This window comes from Solanum lycopersicum, chromosome 3 (assembly GCF_036512215.1).
Source record: "Solanum lycopersicum chromosome 3, SLM_r2.1".
Lineage (NCBI taxonomy): Eukaryota > Viridiplantae > Streptophyta > Magnoliopsida > Solanales > Solanaceae > Solanum > Solanum lycopersicum.
Window position 1 is genome coordinate 57,639,387 of NC_090802.1, and position 25,676 is coordinate 57,665,062.

The 25,676-nt window shown below is 33.7% G+C and overlaps 1 protein-coding gene across 1 annotated transcript; it reads left to right on the forward strand.

Moving 5' to 3' along the window:
- The first annotated feature begins 7,537 nt into the window (after positions 1-7,537).
- Positions 7,538-11,132, forward strand: LOC138347697 (uncharacterized). The gene is made up of 9 exons (XM_069296001.1): positions 7,538-7,799; positions 7,848-8,057; positions 8,141-8,307; positions 8,563-8,685; positions 8,970-9,170; positions 9,327-9,623; positions 9,735-9,912; positions 10,339-10,596; positions 10,930-11,132. The coding sequence occupies exons 1-9, from the start codon at positions 7,538-7,540 to the stop codon at positions 11,130-11,132; spliced, it is 1,899 nt and encodes a 632-aa protein (XP_069152102.1).
- Positions 11,133-25,676: the final 14,544 nt, after the last annotated feature.

Here is a 25,676-nt window from a genome sequence, read left to right on the forward strand (position 1 = left end):
ATATATATTCATTGCAATGTTTTTGTTTATTTTGTGACACAAAAGTCTCCATTTAAAAAAATATTTTAGAATGGAACATGTATTAAATTTGAAATTGTGTGAAGATACTTAATTTCTCACAAGAAATAATTAATGGTCGACTTAAATGAAATTGACTTAATCTAAAACTCATTCTTTAACCAACAAGATTGTACTAATCACCAAATTGTAACCATTACAAATCCAATACCAAAGTCATACCCAACTTGCGGTTCTAAAAAACACCAAAGACAACGTTTATGCTCTAGGTCCCAACAATGTTTAGCAATAGCAGCCTCATTTCATGAGTGAAGATTAATCAAGTTGAGGTCACCTACTGATTTTGGAGAACAAACTCTTTCCCAAGCCACCAAAGCTCTCTTGGTGATGAAAGGTAGGGTTCCTAATGTCAAACCAAGACGACAGAAAATTAATTTGGCCTTGCATTGTGTGCTTAGTAATAATGTCCATTCTTTTGAGTATTCCAAACTTAATCATTTAGAGCTACGATTTATAGTTCATTTTATTTTCTTTTGATAGTTCAATCGTGAAATTTCTTTGTTATTATATTTACGTAATAAGAGTGGCGTACGCAGAAATTTTTGTTAGCAGTGTCACGTTCAAGTAAAAATTATAAATTATCATTTTTGAAATGAATTCAAATAACCTCATTAAAAGTAATACTCTCCTTTTTGAAATGAATTCAAATAACCTTATTAAAAGTAATACTCTCCTTTTTTGGAATGAATTCAAATAACCTCATTAAAAGTAATACTCTTTCCCAGTGCAATGGCAGAGCCTGAAATTTCTCTCATTTTTTAAATTAATTCAAATAACCTCATTAAAAGTAATACTCTCATTTTTTTAAATGAATTCAAATAACCTCATTAAAAGTAAAATAACCTCATTCAAATTTCACCAAAGGTGTTTAAACTTTAAATAGACGATAATGGGGATTGAACCCCTAACATCTATGAGGTAAATGAGTGTGCTTACCGCTATACTATATGCCTTTGCTATTTGAAGAGTGCTCAATTTTTATATATCCAGATATTAGACTATAATTTTCTTACATACTCGATATAATTTTTCGACGAAGGTGTTCATCTGACCACCCTTACTAGGCTGTAGCTCCGCCCCTGCTTCCTCTGTCCATCATTAATTTACTGATCTATGTTTGACTTGGCACACCGTTAAGAAATAATAAGAGAGATATTTTACGATCTCGCCCTTATTAATTATAAATCATCCATCTAAATATTGAAAAATAAATAGTGTTGAATGCAAGGATAAAGTGAGCACAAAATGATCAATTATATTTTAGTATCCAACTTTGGAACTACTATTTTTAATATATTGGACAATAAAGATTGATGGAGGAATATTAAATATTGTTTTGTGTTCATAAAATGGAGAAAGTAATAACATATAAGGCACCAAATAATCACTAAAAAAATATCATTATCTAATTCAAAATCAAACTTAACCAATTTCGAGAGGGAAGAGGAAAGGAAATAGAAAATAGAACAACAACTAATTAACGTTAATGTAAATTCTTTAATCTTGTCGCTTTGGTGTTAAAACTGGTCAAAATTCACGTGAAATAATAAAATAAAGTAAATGAGGTTCCTGAGTATTGAACACAGCACCTCAAATTCAAAATAGAGGAACCAAAATCACCTAAGCCACAACATCAGTATAACAAGCAATGCCTCTTTACTTTTTTATACGTTTAGTTGTAATTACCTTTAGATTATATATACGAATTTAATAAAAAAAATTCATGAAAAATCGTATCACGTAACACGCTTTTCCATAACGTAAATCCTCCCTGGTGTGACTTGTTATAAGTAATCATATTTATATTATAGAGAATAGTTTATCTTCTTAATAGATATGATTTTATTTTGTCAGATATTTATTTGAATATTTACGATACAAAATAAATCAGAGAAATACTTTTGATCTGATCCAATTAAGTCACATTTTTGGTTTCTTGGATCCATCTAATTGCTTTTTCTATTTGCAGCCATATAGTTCATAATCATCTAAGTGGCAAGTGACAATGGAATTTGTATGGTTAGCCAGCCAGCATCTTTCTTCTTCTTTTTTCAACTCATTTTCCTTTTCTTTTTTCTTGTATACATTATTTCTCTTTTATCGAGCTTGATAAATTCAATCACACGTAAAATGATAAATTCAATCATATTATATGTGCATTATTTACTTCATGACTTTTCTTTTCACACCTATCAATACGCAATTTTGGGTGTACTCAACTTGAAATAAATAACGTAACAATACAAATATTTATTTAACTTAGTTATAAATGTATATGATTGTAATTCATGACTTCCTCATAATATGATGAAGGACTAATCTTAAATAAGCATGGTAATGAAACTATTTTGACTCCATTCAAATGTGATACATTTTGTCGCATTGTGGAACCGATACTTCAATAACCACCAATAAAAAGTAAAAGTAAGAAATAAATATAATAAAATCGCTATTTAGTAAAAAGACATTAAATTCACGTCTAATACTCCAATTGAAAAAAGAAAATGTCATACTGCATAGTCAGTCAAAAATGTCCAACCAAAAACAGTACGATGAAAGCGAAATTCTAACTGTTGAATTTTCGTAAAAATGCAAAAAGAAAGGACAGATTATTTTATGTTATCATCCTTTTTAAAAATTTAAGTGTAAACACAAAATCATAGGTATAATGATAAAGAAAATTATAAATATATCAATTGAATGAAACTTGAATCTCAATTTAGAGATGGTTAAATTATATTTTTCTCTCTATCTTAATTTAGTGTCTTATTTGATTGGAAATGAAATTTAAGAAATGAAAAGAGGTTTTTAAATCTTATTATCTTAAATTAAAGATGTATACGGTATTAAATATTCTTTGAATCGAGAAGTTTTAAAGTTATCACATAGATTAATTTAAATATTAAAAAGTTGTAATTTTTTTAGGACAAACTAAATTGAAAATTAATTTAAGACACTTAAATTAGGACAAAAGAATAGTAATTTATAATGATCTCTTGCATTTATTTTTTAGGTTACAAACTTCACATGTATCTAGGGTCGTTTGGTACGGGGTCTATAAAATTGATGTTGAATATAATATATTAGCATTGGCGGAGCTAGAAATTTCATCAAAGATGTACAAGATTTTCTTATAAAAGTGAGTTGAATGTTATTTGTTTAACCTAGAGATTCTACGGTATGCAGTTTCAACATTTGTCAATATAAAATATAAACAATCGGATCATATTTTTTGGATACATTGACTTGATATGATAAAAATACATGATTATTGTTTAAATTGAAATATCGATAGAATAAAAGCGTCTAGCTTTATAAAATATAAATCACACCAGTACAATTTATTTTTCTTAAAAGAAGAAGATAAAATGCATACATTGATTTTAACTTTGGATTTAAAGCTACCAACATATATAAACACAAAATTTTAAAGTAAATGTGGCCTTTTTTTATTTCACTATTCGAAAGTGCATTAAATCCTAAATAAAAATTAGAAATACATAAAATCTAAATATCCAAAATTATAATAATGTAGTCATATATGTTACTCTATGTAACGACCCGCTAGGTCGTTTTGAGAACTAGGACTAGTTCGACTCTTTTTGAAAATTTAAAGGGGTATTTTTAAACTATTCAAAGACTAAGAGTACCTAGTTGACAAAACTTTTATTAAATAAGTAATATAGATAACAGATTAGTGGGGTTTCACGGTTAATAAACTCTTGTTTAGAAAATAAAAGGGGTGGAGGTAGAAACTTATCGTAAGTGACGAATGAGAGGAGAAACAATAACCACTGCTAACGAAAACAAGGAACTTCTCATCCCTTTTCAATTCTACCAAAGGTATGTTGTTAGATTAATTTGGTTTGTTGTTATTATTATATTATTACATGGATAGTTAATATCAAAGTGGGGAAAACGATTGGTATATATTATAAATAAAAAAAACGGCACCCAGGATGTATTTAATTCCATTAATGACCATCATTCTGATGGTGTACTTTGATTTAAGGGTTGATTTGTATGTTATTTTATTATTTTATTTCTTTTTATTATTATTTTAATTGATGGGAAAAAAATTGAAAAAAAAAGGGCAAATGGCAGTGGCATCGTTACTTTCCATGGCAAGCATGGAAATTGGTCATTTAGGATTATTATATTGGTAGGACATCTGCCAATCATATGCGAATGATTGACATTTGGTAAAAAGGGTAAAATAATTCTTTTTTGAATATGACATATTGGTTACAGTTTAGAGTTTTTTGGAAAAATCGTGACCATTGTAGATCGATTGTGTCTTGCGTGGTATTGTTAATTGGTGGAGTTGATTCTTAGTTTATTTAATTATCAAATCAAGGTACTAGTTTTGACATATTGAGATAAATAATTAATTATTAGATGTACACCATATGGTCAAATATTGAATGTTTAAATTCTTGGCTTGAAATATGACAATTTGGCATATAAATTATGCCAAGTTTTGGGATTTGATTAGAGATATGAGTGAGCTTTGAGGTTTATGTTGTACCTATAATAAATTTAAATGTCTACAAACTCACTTATTTACAAACCTTGCGTCATTGGTAGATCGTGAGCGTTTCGAAACTTTGCATTAAGGGAAGGAACTATCTTAAAGCTTCGTGACACGAATTCGGCACTTGAGGTATGTTAAGACTTTTTAGACTTGTTGAAGGATGTTTTCCTAATTAAAGATTAAAAAAAATGAGAATAGACAAGTGGGTAAGGGCGGAAGATGGGGGTCTCGTATTAATGGTGTGACGGGCATTGGTACGAGTACCGGTGTTATAAAATGAAAAAATTTCTACTATATAATGCGGATTGTAATTTGAGAATTTCCAAAGCATATGGGCATTAGCTGATATATTATTGACTTGAAATTTTTGTGGGATTGTGTTTTCTTTATTACACCAGTATAGTTGTGATAATTGAGGTGGTTATGTATTATGTTGATATTGATTGAGTGAGATGCATCATTATCCCCTTATATTGAAATGATATTGTATACATGCATTGACATGAGATTGAGTATAAGTTGGGCAAGTGGAGATCGTCCGTGCTGGGGATGGTGAGATGTTAAGATTGTAATTTGGGCACGTGGAAAACGTCCGTGCGAAAATTGTTTGATATTATGATAGTGCGTTGAGATCGTCCGCACAGACACGTGGAGATCGTCCGTGTCGGTATATGGACCTCGCGAGTCCCCCATGGGTCATGAGCTCTCGATGTATTTCCGAGGAGTATCATGTATATACGGTTGAGTGAGTACTGGGTATTCTGAAACGATTCATTACACGGTATCATATTGCATTGCATTTCATCACATTACCTTTATTGATGAACTTAAATAGTGAGTGTAATATATATATACTTATATAATTTAAGAATTTGTTTTTTTTATAAACTCCCGTTACTACTTCTTCGTTGTCGGTCAATGAGACATATTGAGTACATGTGGTTTCGTACTCATACTACACTTGTTGCACTCCTTGTGGTGCAGATTCGATTTCAAGTAGGAGCACATCTCGAGGAGCAGTTTGAGTCCGAGTTTGAAGTGTCTTGGAGTTGTGGTAAGCTCCTTGGCTGTTCCGTGGCCCACATCTCCCTCTCTTTTACTTATTCTGTTATTCAGTATTCAGACAGGATATCCCTTATGTTAGATTTGTCTTTTAATTTCAGACTTGCATCGTATTTTAGAAGCTCTTGTACTTATGACACCGATTCTTGGGTCGTATTTTTTTCCAGTTTTCCGCATTCATACTTATAAAGAACTCAGTGTTGGAGATTTGGCAATTTGTTGTCCTTTCACTTATTAGTTAGTTAAGTTTGTTAAAATATGTTGGTTGGCTTACCTATTGGTTGGGAACATAGGTGCGATCACGACTCGTGATTTTGGGTCGTGGCAAATTTGGTATCAGAGCCCTAGGTTCGTAGGTCTCAAGAGTGCAAGAGCAATGTCTAGTAGAGTCTTGCAGATCGGTATGAAGACGTCCATACCTATCTTCGAGAGGCTATAGGATATTTAGGAAATATTATGTTCATTTATTCATTATCGTGCACACTTGACCTTGTAGAAATTCTAATCTTGATATCTCATTCTCTCTCAGATGGCGAGGAATCGTACATCGGCAAGTGGTGGTCAGGATCCTATTCCTGTGCCTGCTTTAGGGAATACTATCCGAGGTAGAGGTAGGGGACGAGCTCGAGGTCGGGGTAGGGGCCGTGTTGCAGCACCTGTGGAAGGTCAAGTACCAATAGCTAACCAGGATCGTGATAGGACCGTACCTCCTGATGCAGAGGTTATTCATGGGGATGTGCAAGATCGTGTCAGGGGGGTGGGCCAGCTCAGGCTCCACCTAGTACTATTGTCACCCCAGTGCTTCAAGATACCTTGGCTCGTATGTTAGGAATCCTAGAGGGGATGGTTCAGGCAGGAGCTTTGCCTGTCACTTTTGATGGCTCACAAACCCGTGTTGGAGGTCAAAATCCAGATCCGATAGTTGCTCCAGATTCTCAGACTCATAGGACTCAGCCAGCTGCCGTTGTAGCTCCTCGGTTGGATAGTATGGAGTTTCCAGATATGACATCACATTTGGTGAACAGGCCTTCTATGACTATTGATGAGCAAAAGATGTTTGGGAGGTTCAGACTAATGAATCCTCCTACTTATACTGGTGACTTAGCTGAGGATGCATATGAATTTATAGTTAGTTGTCATGAGAGGTTGGATAATCTTGAATTAGTGGAATCTCATGGAGTTGACTACACAGCGTTTCAGATGACTGGCTCTGCTAAGAAGTGGTGGAGGGATTATATTAGTAGTAGGCCAGTTGGATCCCATCCACTATCCTAGACTCAGTTTACTCATGTATTTCTATCCAAATTTGTTCCACGCAGTGAGAGGGAGCGCAAGAGGGCCGAGTTTGAGGGTTTGCAGCAAGGTGGTATGTCAGTTGCAGAGTATGAGGGTAAATTTCATGCCTTGGCTAGGCATGCTTCAATGATACTTCCCACAGAGGCTGAGAGAGTGAGAAGGTTTGTTAAGGGTCTGATTATTCCGATCCGTCTAGGAGTTTCTCAGGTTGCTGCTTCTGGTGTTTCATTCCAGAAAGTGGTAGATATTGCTAAGGAGCTTGAGATGATTCGGCGTGAGGGATTTGAGCAGCGAGAGGGCAAGAGGACTCGTTATTCAGGTGATTATGATGGTGCTCCGCCTAGGAGTCGGGGTTACTTGGGCAGAGGTTATCACCCTCAGTCCAGCAGACCCATTCATGCTGCTATACCAGCGTCTGAGGCAGGTTACGCTGGGCATAACTCTTCGAGCTCAGTGCATACTTCGCAGGGTTTATCTTCTAGACCTGTAGTTCGTGGAGGGCATTCTGGTCATTAAGGTTCCTCTCATCAGCCTGCGTCTCGTAGGGGCTGTTTTGAGTGTGGTGATATGGGACACTTTGTGAGGGACTGCCCTAGGACCAGACGTGGTGGCTTACATCAGAGTTCTCAGGCTTCGACTTTCAGGGCTGCACAACCTCCCTCTAGGAGGGGTGCACAGAGAGGTAGAAGCGGTTCTTACCCAGGTAGAGGTGGTACTTCTTCTGGTCGAGGTGGTGGTCGTGGATATTCACCATCTGAGGGAGGTCGTTCTCACTGTTATGCTTTTCCAGGCAGGCCAGAGGCTGAAGCTTTAGATGCTGTTATCACAGGTATTGTTCTGGTTTGTCATTGATCAGCTACTGTATTATTTAATCCAGGCTCTACTTATTCTTATGTGTCCACATATTTTGCTCCTAGTCTGGATATATTATGTGAGTCCCTTGATTTACCGATACGTATTTCTACTCCTGTCGGGAATTCTATAGTTGTAAATCGGGTGTATCGACTATGTATTGTTACCTTGATGGGGTATGACACTCATGCAGATTTAAAAGTATTAGATATGATAGATTTTGATGTGATTCTTGGTATGGATTGTTCTCTTCTTACCATGCAATTTTAAACTGCCATGCCAAGACAATTACTTTAGCTATACCTGGATTTCCTATAGTCGAATGGAGAGGTTCTCTTAGTCACCCTCATAAGGATGTGATATCATTTCTTAAGGCTCGTCAGTTGGTACAGAGAGGATGTTTAGCTTACTTGGCACACATTCGAGATACTAGTGTTGAGACTCCTATGCTGGAGTCTATTCCAGTGGTGAGTGAATTTTCAGAGGTAATCCCGACCGATTTGTCAGGTCTTCCACCAGATTGTGATATTTATTTTTGTATTGATGTGGAGCCAGGCACTCGGCCAATTTCTATTCCTCCTTATCGTATGGCACCGGCTGAATTGAAGGAGTTGAAGGAGCAGTTGCAGGATTTGTTGAACAAAGGTTTTATTAGACCAAGCGTATCTCCTTGGGGTGCTCCAGTGTTATTTGTGAAGAAAAAAGATGGATCTATGCGTATGTGTATTGACTATCGGCAGTTGAACATGGTAACCATCAGAAACAAGTATCTGATACCTCGTATTGATGATTTATTTGATCAGTTGCAGGGTGCTTCAGTTTTCTCCAAAATTGACTTGAGATCTGGCTATCATCAGCTGAAGGTTAGGGCGGAGGATATCCCTAAAACAGATTTTCGAACACGTTATGGTCATTATGAGTTTTTGGTGATGTCTTTCGGATTGACTAATGCCCCAGCAGCTTTTATGGACTTGATGAATGGAGTGTTCAGACCGTATTTAGATTCCTTTGTTATTGTCTTCATAGCTGATATATTAATATACTCACGCACTAAGGAGGAACATGAGCATCATTTGAGGATTGTTCTTGGGATTCTAAAGGAGAAGAAGCTTTATGCAAAGTTTTCAAAGTGTGAGTTTTGGCTTAGTTCGGTAGCATTCGTGGGACATGTAGTGTCAAAGGAGGTATTATGGTGGATCCTAAGAAGATTGAGGCGGTTAGAGATTGGGTCAGACCTGCTTCAGTTATTGAGATTCGGAGTTTCTTGGGCCTTGCAGGTTATTATCGATGGTTTGTTGAGAGTTTCTCATCCATTGCATCTCCATTAACTAGATTGACACAGAAGGATGTGACTTTTCAGTGGTCTGACGAATGTGAGGTTAGTTTCCAAAAGCTCAAGACTTTATTGACTACTGCTCCGATTTTGACCCTACCCGTGGAGGGAGAGGATTTTGTTGTATATTGTGATGCTTCTCGAATTGGTCTTGGTTGTGTATTGATGCAGAAGGGAAAGGTGATAGCTAACGCTTCGAGGCAGTTGAAAGTTCACGAGAAGAACTACCCTATTCATGATTTAGAGTTGGCGGCTGTTGTGTTTGCATTGAAGATTTGGAGGCATTATCTTTATGGTGTGCATTGTGAAGTGTTCACGGATTATCGTAGTCTCCAGTATATATTCAATCAGAGAGATCTCAATTTGAGGCAGCGGAGATGGTTAGAGTTGCTCAAAGACTACGATATGACTATTCTTTATCACCCAGGCAAGACAAATGCTGTAGCAGATGCCTTGAGTCGGAAGGCGGTAAGTATGGGTAGTATAGCCATGTTATAGGTTGGCGAGCGTCCTTTAGCTAGGGATGTCCAATCCCTGGCAAATAGCTTTGTTAGACTTGATATTTCAGAATCTGGTAAGGTGTTGGCTTATATGGAGGCTAGGTCATCCTTGTTGGAGCAGATTCGGGCTCAACAGTTTGATGATGGTGATTTATGTAAGATTAGGGACAAGGTGTTAGAAGGAGAAGCCAAGGCTGCAATTCTTGATAGTGAGGGAGTTTTGAGGATTAAGGGTCGTATATGTGTTCCTCGTACAGGTGATTTGACTAGATTGATCATGGAGGAGGCTTATAGTTCGAGGTACTCTATTCATCCAGGGGATACTAAGATGTATCGTGACTTGAAGCAACACTATTGGTGGTGTCATATGAAGAGGAACATAGTAGATTTTGTATCTCGGTGTTTTAATTGTCAGCAAGTGAATTATGAACACCAAAAGCCTGGAGGTATGACTCAGAGGATGCCCATACCTGAGTGGAAGTGGGAGCGCATTGCTATGGACTTTGTGGTAGGGTTGCCACGTACCTTGGGTAAGTTTGATGCTATATGGGTCATCGTGGATCGGCTGACTAAGTCTTCACACTTTATACCAGTTCAGACTACCTATAACTCAGAGAAGTTAGCCAAGATTTATATTCAAGAGATAGTTCGTTTGCATGGGGTTCCTATATCTATTATTTCAGATCGTGGCACCCAATTTACATCTCATTGCTGGTGGTCTATGCAGAAAGAGTTGGACACTCGGGTGGATCTTAGTACAGCCTTTCACCCTCAGACTAATGGTCAGTCTGAGCGGACTATTCAGGTTCTTGAGGACATGTTGCGGGCGTGTGTGATTGACTTTGGTGGTCAGTGGGATCAGTTCTTTCCTTTAGCGGAGTTTGCTTACAATAATAGTTATCACTCGAGCATTGAGATGGCACCATTTGAGGCTCTATACGGTAGGAGATGTCGATCTCCAATTGGCTGGTTTGATGCATTTGAGGTTAGACCATGGGGTACAGATTTGTTGAGGGAGTCCTTGGACAAGGTCAAGTTGATCCAAGATAGACTTCTCATGGATCAGAGTAGGCAAAAAAGTTATGCAGATCGAAAGATTCGTGATTTAGAATTTATGGTTGGAGAGAGGGTTTTATTGAAGGTTTCACCCATGAAGGGTGTGATGAGGTTTGGAAAGAAGGGCAAGTTGAGCCCAAGGTATATTGGTCCTTTCGAGATTGTTGAGCGTATTGGTGAGGTGGCGTATCAGTTGGCCTAGCCACCTGGTTTGTCAGGTGTTCATCCTGTATTTCATATTTCAATGCTTAAGAAGTATCATCAGGGTGGTGATCATGTGATTCAATGGGATTCAGTGTTACTTGATCAGAATTTGACTTTAGAGGAAGAGACGATCACCATTTTGGATAGGCAAATTCGGAAGCTAAGGTCCAAGGAGATTGCTTCAGTAAGGGTTCAATGGAAGCATCGTCCAGTGTAGGAGGCTACATGAGAGACAGAGTTAGACATGAGGAGTAAATATCCTCATCTTTTTGAGCGTTCAGGTTAGCTCTTTTCTTTTCCCGTTCGAGGACGAACGATTGTTTAAGTGGTAGGTAATGTAACGACCCGCTAGGTCATTTTGAGAACTATGATTAGTTCGACTCCTTTTGAAAATTTAAAGGGGTATTTTTAAACTATTCAAAGACTAAGAGTACCTAGTTGACGAAACTTTTATTAAATAAGTAATATAGATAACAGATTAGTGGGGTTTCACGGTTAATAAACTCTTGTTTAGAAAATAAAAGGGGTGGAGGTAGAAACTTACCGTAAGTGACGAATAAGAGGAGAAACAATAACCACTGCTAACGAAAACAAGGAACTTCTCATCCCTTTTCAATTCTACCATAGGTATGTTGTCAGATTAATTTGGTTTGTTGTTATTATTATATTATTACATGGATAGTTAATATCAAAGTGGGGAAAACGATTGGTATATATTATAAATTTAAAAAAACGACACACAGGATGTATTTAATTCCATTAATGACCATCATTCTGATGGTGTACTTTGATTTAAGGGTTGATTTATATGTTATTTTATTATTTTATTTCTTGTTATTATTATTTTAATTGATGGGAAAAAAATTTGAAAAAAAGGGCAAATGGCAGTGGCATCGTTACTTTCCATGGCAAGCATGGAAATTGGTCATTTAGGATTATTATATTGGTAGGAGATCTGCCAATCATTGGGCAATCATATGCCAATGATTGGCATTTGGTAAAAAGGGTAAAATAATTCTTTTTTGAATATGACATATTGGTTTCAATTTAGATTTTTTTGGAAAAATCGTGACCATTGTAGACCGATTGTGTCTTGCGTGGTATTGTTAATTGGTGGAGTTGATTCTTAGTTTATTTAATTATCAAATCAAGGTACTAGTTTTGACATATTGAGATAGATAATTAATTATTAGATGTACACCATATGGTCAAATATTGAATGTTAGGGTATTTAAGAAATTAAGGTTAAATTCTTGGCTTGAAATACGACAATTTGGCATATAAATTATGCCAAGTTTTGGGATTTGATTTGAGATATAAGTGAGTTTTGAGGTTTATGTTGTACCTATAATAAATTTAAATGTCTACAAACTCGCTTATTTACGAACCTTGCATCATTGGTAGATCGTGAGCGTTTCAAAACTTTGCATTAAGGGAAGGAACTATCTTAAAGCTTCGTGACACGAATTCGGCACTTGAGGTATGTTAAGACTTTTTAGACTTGTTGAAGGATGTTTTCCTAATTAAAGATTAAAAAAAAATGAGAATAGACAAGTGGGTAAGGGCGGAAGATGGGGGTCTCGTATCAATGGTGTGACGGGCATTGGTACGAGTACCGGTGTTATAAAACGGAAAATTTTCTACTATATAATGCGGATTGTAATTTGAGAATTTCCAAAGCATATGGGCATTAGCTGATATATTATTGACTTGAAATTTTTGTGGGATTGAGTTTTCTTTATACACCCGTATAGTTGTGATAATTGAGGTGGTTATGTATTATGTTGATATTGATTGAGTGAGATGCATCATTATCCCCTTATATTGAAATGATAGTGTATACATGCATTGACATGAGATTGAGTATAAGTTGGGCACGTGGAGATCGTCCGTGCTGGGGATGGTGAGATGTTAAGATTGTAATTTGGGCACGTGGAAATCGTCCGTGCGAAAATTGTTTGATATTATGATAGTGCGTTGAGATCGTCCGCACAGACACGTGGAAATCGTCCGTGTCGGTATATGGACCTCGCGAGTCCCCCATGGGTCATGAGCTCTCGATGTATTTCCGAGGAGTATCATGTATATACGGTTGAGTGAGTACTGGGTATTCTGAATCGATTCATTACACGGTATCATATTGCATTGCATTGCATTTCATCACATCATTTTTTTTGATGATTATGTGTTTTGGTTGGTGTTGGAAAGTACTTGATGTTTGATTACCTTTATTGATGAACTTAAATAGTGAGTGTAATATATAAATACTTATATAATTTAAGAATTTGTTTTTTTTATAAACTCTCGTCACTACTTCTTCGTTGTCGGTCAATGAGACATACTGAGTACATGTGGTTTCGTACTCATACTACACTTGTTGCACTCCTTGTGGTGCAGATTTGATTTCGAGTAGGAGCACATCTCGGGGAGCAGTTTGAGTCCGAGTTTGGAGTGTCTTGGAGTTGTGGTGAGCTGCTTGGCTGTTCCGTGGCCCACACCTCCCTCTCTCTTTTACTTATTCTGTTATTCAGTATTCAGACAGGATATCCCTTGTGTTAGATTTGTCGTTTAGTTTCAGACTTGCATCGTATTTTAGAAGCTCTTGTACTTATGACACCAATTTTTGGATAGTATTTTTTTTTCAGTTTTCCGCATTCGTACTTGTAAAGAACTCAGTGTTGGAGATTTGGTAATTTGGAGATAGGTGCCATCACGACGCGTGATTTTGAGTCATGACACTCTATAATATTGAAATTGTGATATTAATAATTAAGAAACTTGAGGAACATAATAATATTATGCGCCAAAAACAATCTTTTTCTAGCTGAAGTGACCTATAGTATTGGTCATCGTTCTTTCTTTTTTGTGAATCTTTCTCACTGGATTTTGATAGCCTTTATAATGTAATTTTTTTTTAAAAAAAAATTAATTCTATTATATAGAAAGGTGAAGAGGAAAACAACCAATGACAATTTTATCAACTAAAAAAGTTTTAAGCTTAGTTTAAGCGTACATTGCAAACATACATGGACCCATTTATTGATTTACTTCAAAAGCACATTCAAGCTTGTACATTTTTTAAAAAATTCTTTTTATTTTGAATGTATTTAATTTTAATGAGATTTTTCCGTACCAAAAATTCAGGTTTAAGGGCTTTTAATCATTTCCTTTTTTTAGTGTGGTTTGGTCATAAATAAATACTGCTTATTTTATTTAAAAATGTATAATTGAAGTTGTGTTTGGTTAATTATTATGCAAAAAATATTTAGGATTTATATATTTTTTTTCTAAAGGCACAATATATAAATATGTCATTTAATTTAGTTTCATCTAATATCTGTGACCTTCATTTTTATATGTCAATGAGTAGACACATAAATTTGTCTAGAATTGAACAAGTTGAACTTGCTTCCTACTTAACGTCCTACGTGACAATATAATTCACGTCCTATGCGAAATTTTATATGGCGACATTTTATGTGGCTCTTACGAGTGTTATCCTCCGTAGGACGCGTGTGTGATATATTTATATATATAATTATGTTTTTCTAAATATGATTTATATTTCTCAATTTCTAAAAGTTACTTGACTAATTTAATCGAGACATACAATCAAATTGCACTAGAAAAATATTATATCAAAATAGATAGTTGTATAATGCAATAGATTAGATCTCATATAAGAACTACCACATACTATTACAAAAAAAAAAATCACTTTATTTAATTTTTTTGAAGTTGAACTTGTGTTAAGCTATAAATTTTGCAAATAATATCTGGTTATTTGAATGTGTTTTTTTAAATAAATAAAACTACTATGTGATATAATTCAAATGGTCATTTTTATAAGAACAATAATTTCTCATAAATTTTTTAAAATGATAATATTGTAAAACATTAATAAAATAATGTGAGATTGTGTGCATGGGCGTGGGACCTGGGAAAGAAGATAGAGTAGTGAGTGAATGTCACCTACTATTAGTTCGGTTCATTTTGGCTTGTTATATTATATTTTTAAAATATTAATTTTTGTTTTTTCAAAATTAAAATAAATTATAAAATTTGAATTTTAAATTAAATATTTAAATATTTAAAATTATATAAAAACTACAAATTATAATTTTGTATCAGAAATTGTCAATCAAAAATTCAAATTATTTTTACTCTAAAAAAGGGGGAAAGAAATAGGATTTTGAGCTCAAGTGTGATTTTGAGAGTGGTTGTACGTAAAAAAGGTTTATTTAAAGGCAACTTTCATATATAACACTTAAAAATAATTAATTATTCTCCATAGCTATAGTTTGATAATTACAATTTATAGCTGCATGTTATATGGAGGAGAGAGGCGAGCGAGAATAGGAGAGAGAGGAGAGAAGCGACAGAGAGGGGGAAAAGAGTGGAGAAAGGTAAATTGTATATGTATATTGGTCAGATAATTATATATTATACATATGTATTTGTATATATGGCAAGAGAGATTGAGAGAGGGAGGAGAGAGGCGAGCGAGAATAGGAGAGAGAGGAGAGAAGCGACAGAGAGGGGGAAAAGAGTGGAGAAAGGTGAATTGTATATGTATATTGGTCAGATAATTATATATTATACATATGCATTTGTATATATGGCAAGAGAGATTGGGAGATGGAGGAGAGAGGTGAGCGAGACGGGAGAGAGAGGAGAGAGGCGAGCGAAATCGAGAGAGGAAGGACAGAGGCGAGCGATAGAGGTGAATTATATATGTATATAATTGTATATAACTGTATATTATAATATATATTTGTATAAATGGCAAGTGAGATAGAGAGGGAGGAGAGAAGCGAGAGAGAGAGAGAGGGCAGAGAGTGGGAGAGAGGTGAATTGTATATGTATATATGTTAAAAAATTATATATTATACATATTTATTTGTATATCCTGGCGAATTATACATATACAAACATGACTAATTATACAAACTCGAAGTCAACCCACCTAATTAATGTATAATATTAGTCGCTAGTGGTAATTATAGCAAACAATAGCTATGATAAGTGATTAAATAGTATAAATTTACTTAGCCGCGTAATTTTTCCTTTATTTAATGCACACTTAAAAGAATGACCGCGACGAGTAATTTCAAAACAGAAAAGAAGTTTAAATAAACATATTTGTACGTTATATACATCTGAAGAACATATTATAAGCATTTTCATCAAGAGATACTCTCTTCGTTTAAAAAAAATTATCTATACGAAAATTTTACTAAATTATTATTATTTTATAAAAAGTACTATTTAGTTAATAAACTAATATTTATTAATTTAAAATGTGTTTTGAAATTCAATGAAAGTTAATTTTAGTTACATCGAAATCATTGTATCTTACTAATTTATGTATCATATTTATTGAATTCACATAGAAATAAATTTATTATACATATATTATGAATACATCAAAATTATTATATCTTACTAAATTATTTATCATATTTATTAAATTTATGTAAAAATATATTTGTTATACATAAAGTATAATGTATGTGTATGATTCATTGTAATATATTTTTGGTTAAATGATTCATGATAAAATAAACTCAATGATTCACCGTAAAAATAAATTCATTATATGTGCTCATTGTTTCTTAATCATCAAATATTATTCATGATATCTTTATTAAAAAAAATTCAATGTATTATGTCAAAAGAATAAACTATATAAGCAACATAGAAAAATTCTTGAAACCATATTAAAAAATGGCTCCTCATTTAAACGTTGTCACAAAACATTATGTGAATACAAAAGAGATCATTCCACATGCACTAAAAAAGATTTGCAGTTGTGAAACGAAACTTTTGGATGCAATAAAAAAATTTAGATGATGTTCAACTAGATTTAAATTTTAACAAAAAATAATAGAATCATATTTTACAAAATTGTATTAGATATATTTATACTTTTAAAGAATTATTAATATATACGTAATATTATTGAGATTATATATTTATATAGGGATATTCTTAAAAATATATTATCTTATCGAAATTGATTATTTTTAACATTGACCAAAGTGGGACAGAAGGAAAATATTGCCTTGGAAAGATTAGAAATTCACTAAAGTATTAATTTAACGAGGCTTTATTATATTTTTTTAGTTTAGTCTTTTTTTTAAAAAAAAATCTTTTTTGGTAAAACTTTAATTCTAACTTTCCATATAAAATGTTTGAAGACATAGTTCACATGATATTTTGATAGATTTAATATATCAAAAAATTATTTATTTATTTATTTTGGTAAAACTTTAATTTTAACTTTCCATATTATATGTTTAAAGCTATAGATTACATGATATGTTTGATACATTTATCAAAATTGGTGATTTTTTACATTGACGTAAGTGGGGCAGAAGATTTTTCTTTTTTAGTTTGTTTTTACAAAAAGATTTTTCTTTTTTGGAAAAACTTTAATTTCAAATTTCCATATAATATGTTTATAAAAATTATTAATTCACAAAGTATTAATTTAATGAGATTTACTATACTTTCTTTTTTTCTTTTCTTTTTATTTTGTTTTTTTTTAAAAATACTTTTAGTAAAACTTTAACTTCAACTATCCATATGTCATGGATCGCATGATATTTTAATACATTAATATAACTTTGACTAGGATTACAAAATATTAAAATCTTCTTTATTCTTTGTATCTAGTCAAACTACTAACTTTTAGTACTTAATAGGAATAGTAATATCATTTTTTACTAAAATGTATTTTCATTTATTTTTTTTCTAAAGAAAGGTCATAAGAATGCAGTTGAGACGGGAGAGCGAGTACTATAAATAGATTTGATCAAAAAATCCTTCTCCTCTGTGTTGAATCTTCTTCTTCATCAAGATGATTAATGAAAACAAGAAAATTGTTGATACTGTTGCAACAGAGATGGGGGAAATACGTGCTCTAATAGAGAGGAGGTTTGGAGAATTAACTATCAGGCAGGAAAAATTTGAAGAGAGAATGTTTGGAGAATTGAATGTCAGGCTGGAAAAATTTGAAGAGAGAATGTTTGGAGAATTGAATGTCAGATTGGATAAATTTGATGAACAAATTTTAGAGTTGAAAAAATGCATTAAATCTTCTTGGGATCATGATAAAGGAAAAAAAATTATTGAAGCTGCCATGAATCCTTCCTCTAATAGCCATGAAAACTCATCAATGCATCAGGTACAGTTGATTTTACTTTTCTAGAGTTGGTTTCCCAAATTAAAAATTGTTATGATGATTTTGAATTTTTATTTAATTTTTGCTTATTTATTTAAGCTGGAGCAAGTTAAACAGCGCAGAGAACCCACAGTCGCTACTTATAGTCGCAAACGCAATAAAAAGAAGGATGTTATTTCACTGACTGAAGATGCTAGTGCTGATGCACCAATTGTAGGTTATGTTCCCACGGAGGAAGCAACAATAGACGTGATTGAACATAACAATGTTCGCACTTCGATTGTGGATGTTGTTGCTACCGAGGAAGACATGATTGCGAAAGACAATAATAACTCTTCAATTGTAGATGTTGTTTCCACAGAGGAAACCGAGATGAACATGGAATTAGCAGTGGGTTGTGAATTTTGTGTGACTGGTTATCATAAGGAGATACCCTTGGCTGTGCTAATGGGGGAACAAGAGACTACACACAATTTCATCAATGAATCATTAGCTGATAAGTTAGGTTGTGAGACAGTTCCAATCCAGCCTCAAACTGTTCGCTCAGATTTGGGAGAAATGGTGACTTCCAGACTATGCAACAACTTTCAATTGTCATTGGAAGGGATTGTGTTTAATTTGAAAGTGTACTTAGTTCCATTGCCGTTGAAACATGACATGATTCTAGGAGGAGAATGGCTAGAATGCCTTGAAAAAATTGTAATTAGTTATGATGGTATAGAGTTGTACTTACGGGAAGGAGAGAAAAAATTCATTCCTTTCAAAAAATCAATTAGAGGCCGAAAACGCAACCGCTTCTAAATGAGTTGATGATGATGATTCTTTAAGGATGGTAAATAGGATTTATCATTCGATTAAAGTCTATTTGTTACTGTTTTCAGTATTGATACAACTTGTTGTAAGTCATTTTGAGTTATAAATTCATCTAAGTTTTTGCTTGTTAAGTTGTTGCTATTGTGGATTCACATTTAACTCTCTGGTAGTTTGATTGTCAAGGGTTTGTTAATTGTTATTGTTCAATTTTCGTGTGAGTTTTTTCTCATTTCTCTTATTTTTGCATCTTATATTCATGAAGATCGAAGGCGACGTGATTTTTTTGTTTGCTGGATCAAATTTATTCTTGTACTATTGAAAATAATTTACAATTAAAATTTGTATATTTGCAGTCAACTTAATTACCTGTTTATTCTCAGGATAATTTTATAAAACATTCCTTGAAATTTCACTTTATAACATATGTTTTCCTTTTGATTTTGAATATTACATCTTCCCCTTATATATTCATTACAATGTTCGTCTTTTATTTTGTGACACAAAACTCTCTTTTAAAAAAATTTGGAAAGGAATTGATTTATAGTCCGTTTTATCTTTTTGATAGTTTGGTTTTAGAACTTCTTGATTATTATATTTACGTAGTATAAGTGTGTGACTTGTTATAAATGGTCCTATTGATATATTACATAGAATAGTCTACCATCATCCCAGTGGCAATGGAATTTGTATGGTTAGCCAGCATCTTTCTTCTTCTCTTTCTTCAACTCATTTTTTTTCTTTTTCTTGTATACATTAGTACTCTTTTTTTTTGAAAAAAAATCATTTATTGAGCTTAATAAATTCTATAATATTATATTCGTGCATCATGTACTTCATGACTTTCCTTTTTACGCCAAATGATATGCAATTTGGGCTATGCAAATGGAAATCAATAACGTAACAACACAAATTTATCTAATATTTATAAATGTATATGATCGGAACTCATAACTTCCTCCCAATTTATAATCTAATGAAGGACTAATCTTATATAATCATGGTGATGAAACTATTTAGACTCCATTCAAATGTGATACATTTTGTTGCTTTGTTGAACTAATCTTAATATAATATAAAGGAGAATCATAGATAAGGTGATGTGGCACCTCTCTATGATCTTCACATATATTTATCTTTTTTTTCTCATTTTTTGACTTTTCTTTTTTATTTAAATGAATTATTTTATTGTAAAAGTCATTATTTCATTTATTACAATAAGTATTATATTACTGAAAAAACATTTACAACAAAGACTCTTCGCATGCCAACTTACGTAGAGTAATTATTCATAATTTATACCTCTCTAATTTCTATTATTTATGAAAAGAAATATTAATTTTTTGTCCTTCTCCTAATTACAATTACAAAAGAAAAATATTTTTAAATATTTTATCTTTATTATTTAGTTTATATTTTATTTGTATATTACTATTAAACTTTTTTCTTTCTTTCTTGAGTTTTTTCATTCATGTTTTTCATTAATCAATTTAAAAAATAAATAAATACAATCATATTCATTACATATAATTATATCACGTGAAAGTTACAAAAAAAACCTCCATCTATTTGAATTCTCTAATTAAATAAGATGTCTTCTCAACTTCCTTCTACTTAATTCTCATCTATAAATAACAATCATCTATGGTGTTGTTAGTTGTTACATGTACATTTCTACTTTCTCCAACTTAATATTGTTAATTTTTTTTTGTTTTTCAGCTTCTATGAAGATTATAGATATATTTTTTAGAATTTCTTCTTGTGTTACACTAGCCAAGCAAAAATTTATCATGAAGAAGAAAGTTTAAAGGTGGTGTAAGATTCGTCAAGAGAAACGATCAAAAATTAATTTGCTACAATTCATCAAGATGAAGAAAAAAATTTAACGGCTTTGGGAGATTCATCTAGAGTTGGTCAGAGTAAAATTTAAAAAGTAGAAGTTTTAATCATTTACAAATATATAGATGCACTTATTATTGCTTATATATTTTTTCAATTAATTATTTATCCATCAAGATATGTACCCTTCATGTCACGGCCCAAATTTTGCAAGTCGTGATGGCACCTATGTTCCCAACCAATAGGTAAGCCAACCCAACATATTAACCCAACTAAACCAACAAATGAGTAAAAAAGACCAACGCTTAGCAAGAATCTCCAACATTGAGTTCCTTATAAGTACGAAATGCGGAAGATAAAATATATCACCCCAAGAATTGGTGTCTTAAGTACAAGAGCTTCTAAAATTCGAAGCAAGTCTGAAACTAAATGACAAATCTAACATAAGGGATATCCTGTTTGAATACTAATAACAGAACAAAAAAAAGATAGAGGGAGGTGTGGGTCACGGAACAGCCAAGCAGTTCACCACAACTCCAAGAACTTCAAGCCGGACTCAATTTGCTCCACGAGATGTGCTCCTACTCGGAATCGAATCTGCACCACAAAGAGTGCAACAAGCTAGTATGAGTACGAAACCACGTGTACCCAGTATGTCTCATTGACCGACAACGAAGAAGTAGTGACGGGAGTTATATAAGAAAATAAATTCTTAGATTGTACAAGTATATATATATATTACACTTACTATTTAAGTTTCATCAATAAAGGAAATCAACATTTAATATTTTCCAAACACCAAACGAAACATATAGTCATCAAGAATGAATGATGGGATGAAATGCAATGCAATATGATGCCATGTAATGATATGTCTCAGAATACCCAGTACTCACTCAACCGTATATACATGATACTCCTCAAAAATACATCGAGAGTTCATGACCCATGGGGGACTCGCGAGGTCCATATACCGACACGGACGATCTCCACGTGTCTGTGCGGACGATCTCAACGCACTATCATAATATCAAACAATTTTTGCACGGACGGTCTCCACGTGCCCAAATTACAATCTTAACATCTCACCATCCCCAGCACGGACGATCTCCACGTGCCAACTTATACTCAGTCTCATCTCTATGCATGTGCACAATATTGTTTCAATAGAGGGAATGATGATGCATCTCAATCAATCAATATGAATATAATACATAACCACCTCAATTATCTCAACTATACGGGTGAAATAAATAAAACACAATCACACAAGGAATTCAAGTCAATAATATATCAGCTAATGCCCATATGCTTTGGCATTCTCAAATTTTAGTCCACATTCTATAATAGTACTTTTCCTTTTTATAACACCGGTACTCGTACCAATGCCCGTCACACCATTGATACGAGACCACCATCTTTCCCCCTTACCCCTTGTCTATTTTCATTTTTTAATCTTTAATTAGGAAAACGTCCTTCAACAAGTCTAAAAAGTCTTAACATACCTTAGATGCCGAGCTTGTGCCACGAATCTTTTAAGATTTTTCCTTTCCTTTTCTGTAACGACCTGTTTAGTCATTTTGAGCAGCAGATTTTACTTCTGGAAAAACAGGCTGAGGCGACGAACCCAACGACGAACCGTCATGGCACGATGGATCGTCGCAGGGTCTCGTTTCCAAACACTTAGAAAATCTGAAATTGGGTACTGAAAATCGACTCTCTGAACTTCGTAACGGAGTGGCAGGACGGACCGTCACAGGCCATTCACCCAAAAATTAAGTTTCTGAACTATGCGACGGGACAGCAGGACGGACCGTCGCAGGCGCGACGGCCCGTCACAGCTTGCGTAATCCCAGTTGGAGTCGGATTTCTGGTTAAGTTTTAAAGGGGCGTTTTGGACTATTCCTGCTATAATTATATATTTCGTGGGTTTATATTAATAACTCAAATTCTTGGGGGTTAAAAGAGGTAACCTTAAGTTAATTAGTGGGGTATTATTGTCATCTTTTATTCTTAATTATATACTAATTAGGGTAAAAGAAAGAGGGTTTGAATAAGAAAAATAGAAAGAACAAAGAGAGACAGAAAAAGAAAGAGAACGAGTAGAGAGAGAGAGAAACGAAGAGGATAGCAAGGATTTTGAGAAGATAGCTTGTTGATCGCAATTCTTCGGTGGAGGTAGGTTATGGTTTTCATGCTATTCGTAGTAAACTCTTAATAGCGAATGATATGTGTTAGTAGTATTGTAAACCTTCTATATGCTTAATTGTATGCTTGCATGAATGATGTGATTATGTAATTGTGAATAAATAAGCATGGTGAAGCTATTGAATCCCAAATCTTGAAGAGAAACCCTAATCTACTTTGTTAATGATGATGCCTTGGTATAAAAGAAGGCTTGATGAACGAAAGTGGTGAGATTAGGGGATCGGGTGCCACGTTCCGGTACCAGGATAGAATATGGATCGGGTGTCACGTTCCGACACCAGGATAGAATATGGATCGGGTGCCACGTTCCGGTACCAGGATAGAATATGGATCGGGTGCCACGTTCCGGTACCAGGATAGAATATGGATCGGGTATCACGTTCCGACACTAGGATAGAATATGGATCGGGTGCCACGTTCCGGTACCAGGATAGAATGAGGATCGGAGTGTCACGTTCCGACACCAGGATAGTATATTGAGGAGCGGAGTGTCACGTACCGACACGAGGGGAATAAAGATAGTGAATCTTGAAATATGTTAATATATTCAATCTAATGAACTAAATTCCCAAATGAGTATGATGAGGAGGTGTGAGTCCTCATTGATGTGCTTGGTGTTGTAACCAAGGGTTATGGTAACTGTAAATGCTGCATGCTAAGGATATTAGTTGATTTTATGATATTGCTTAATACATACTGTTTTCTATTTTGAGTTGGCCGATGATATCTACTCAGTACCCGTGTTTTGTACTGACCCCTACTTTTATTGCTTTCTTCTTGTTTATTTGTGGAGTGCAGCAAACGTGCCATCACCTTCGACTCAACAGTAACTCAAGCCAGTCTTACTACATCGGAAATTCAGGGTGAGCTAATGCTTCTAGCTTGGACTGGATCTTCTTCTTCAAGTCTTGATGCCTTGAACTGCCGGCATGGACTAGCTTCTTATGTATTTTTAGCTTCTTAGAATACTCTTAGTTTAGTAATTTGATTATAGATGTTCTTGTGATGATGACTTCCAGATTTTGGGGATAATAATAGTTATTGATTTTATTAATGAGTTTAAGTCTTCCGCATTACTTTATGTTGATATTATATTGAAATGTTAAGGTTTAGATTGGTTGGTTCGCTCACATAGGAGGGTAAGTGTGGGTGCCAGTCGCGGCCCGGATTTGGGTCGTGACATTTTCGCAAGGTTTCGGAACGTTCCCAATCTACCAATTTTGCAATATTCGTAAGTAAGCAATTTTTTGTAGACATTCAAATTATTATATGTCTATCATAGACGCTAACACTCACTCATTTTTTTCAACAAACTTCAAATCTTGATATATATTGGCATGCCAAATTTTTCATACTTGCTAAATTTCAAGCCAAGAACTTAACTCTAACCTCTTCAAATGGACTAAAATTCAATGTTAGATCATATAAAATAACACCTAATAATTAATTACCAATCCCAATATATATTAAAAACTAGCATTTTAATATACTAATAAAACACGAACCAACTTCCCACCCATTGGCAGAAGTGGAACGCCCCTCCCCCCTTTTCACGTTTTTTTTTCTTTCTTCGTTGGCACTGCCCATTTCAAACATCTCCCATGTCAATCATTAGCATATGGTTGCCCAATGATTGGCATCCATTTTTATCACCCCCACTTTATAATCCAAACATAAAAAAAACTTCCACCATTAATTTCCAATTAAAAAATCTATTATCATTGTATACATTATTATTATTTATTTTTTTTGCAGAAACCCATTTGTAAACAAGTGCCAATTTTCTAGACTATTTATCAAATTCCAATCATTGGCAATCATTGACAATGATTGGCTCAATCTTATTCCTACCATTCTGAAACTAACAATATATATAATAAATTCTTTTGACAAAATCACAGAAAACATTAACCTGCAGTCATTCAACTATTCGACTTCGATCGATTTATATATATATATATATATATATATATATATATTTGAATACTAACCCAATTGCTAACAATGTAATATAATTTAGTAATCATCACCAACTTACCCATTATTTCTTATCACCCATTATCGATATAGCATAAAATAATAACATAATCCCAAGCACTCCGACAATATATTACTATATATAGAATTGAAAAGAACGAATATCTCATATCTTTACCTGAACAATGGCTATGATTTTTCTCCATCTCGCTGGTCGCCTGTGGTAAGGTTTCGCCTCCCCACTTTTCGTTTTCCTTTTTTTCTAAATAAGAAAATATTAACCGTGAAACTCCACTAACCTATTATCTAATTATTTATTTAATAAAAGTTTCATCAATTGGGTACTCATAGTTATCTAATAGTTTAAAAATACCCCTTTAAATTTTCAAAAGGAGTCAAACTAGTCCTACTTCTCAAAATGACCTAGCGGGTCGTTACACTTCATGAACAAGATTATAGTACAAAGAACACTTTTTGTATCAAGGGTAACATGATCTCTCACGGATTATTCTGTTGCTTAAAGAAAACTTTTGATATTTTCATTATATAAACTTTTGTCTTTTGAATATACAATCCATATTTTATATCGATATATATAAATTATGCATATAACATGTTAATATGACATAGTTTCACTTATTTTGAAGTATGAAAAAAGGGCTCAACAATTTCACTTATTTTGAAATAGAGGAAGCATGTACTATTTATTAAAACTCAAAATTTCTAAAGTTCTGTACTAAA

What these genes read in the sequence shown, in the direction of transcription:
- LOC138347697 (XM_069296001.1), top strand. Translation starts at nt 7,538, where the DNA reads ATGGGACACTTTGTGAGGGACTGCCCTAGGACCAGACGTGGTGGCTTA. An exon ending in CTAGATTGACACAGAAGGAT is followed by an intron (nt 9,171 to 9,326) that starts GTGACTTTTCAG and finishes GTATTGATGCAG; the next exon opens with AAGGGAAAGGTGATAGCTAA. An exon ending in ACCATTTGAGGCTCTATACG is followed by an intron (nt 10,597 to 10,929) that starts GTAGGAGATGTC and finishes CTGGTTTGTCAG; the next exon opens with GTGTTCATCCTGTATTTCAT.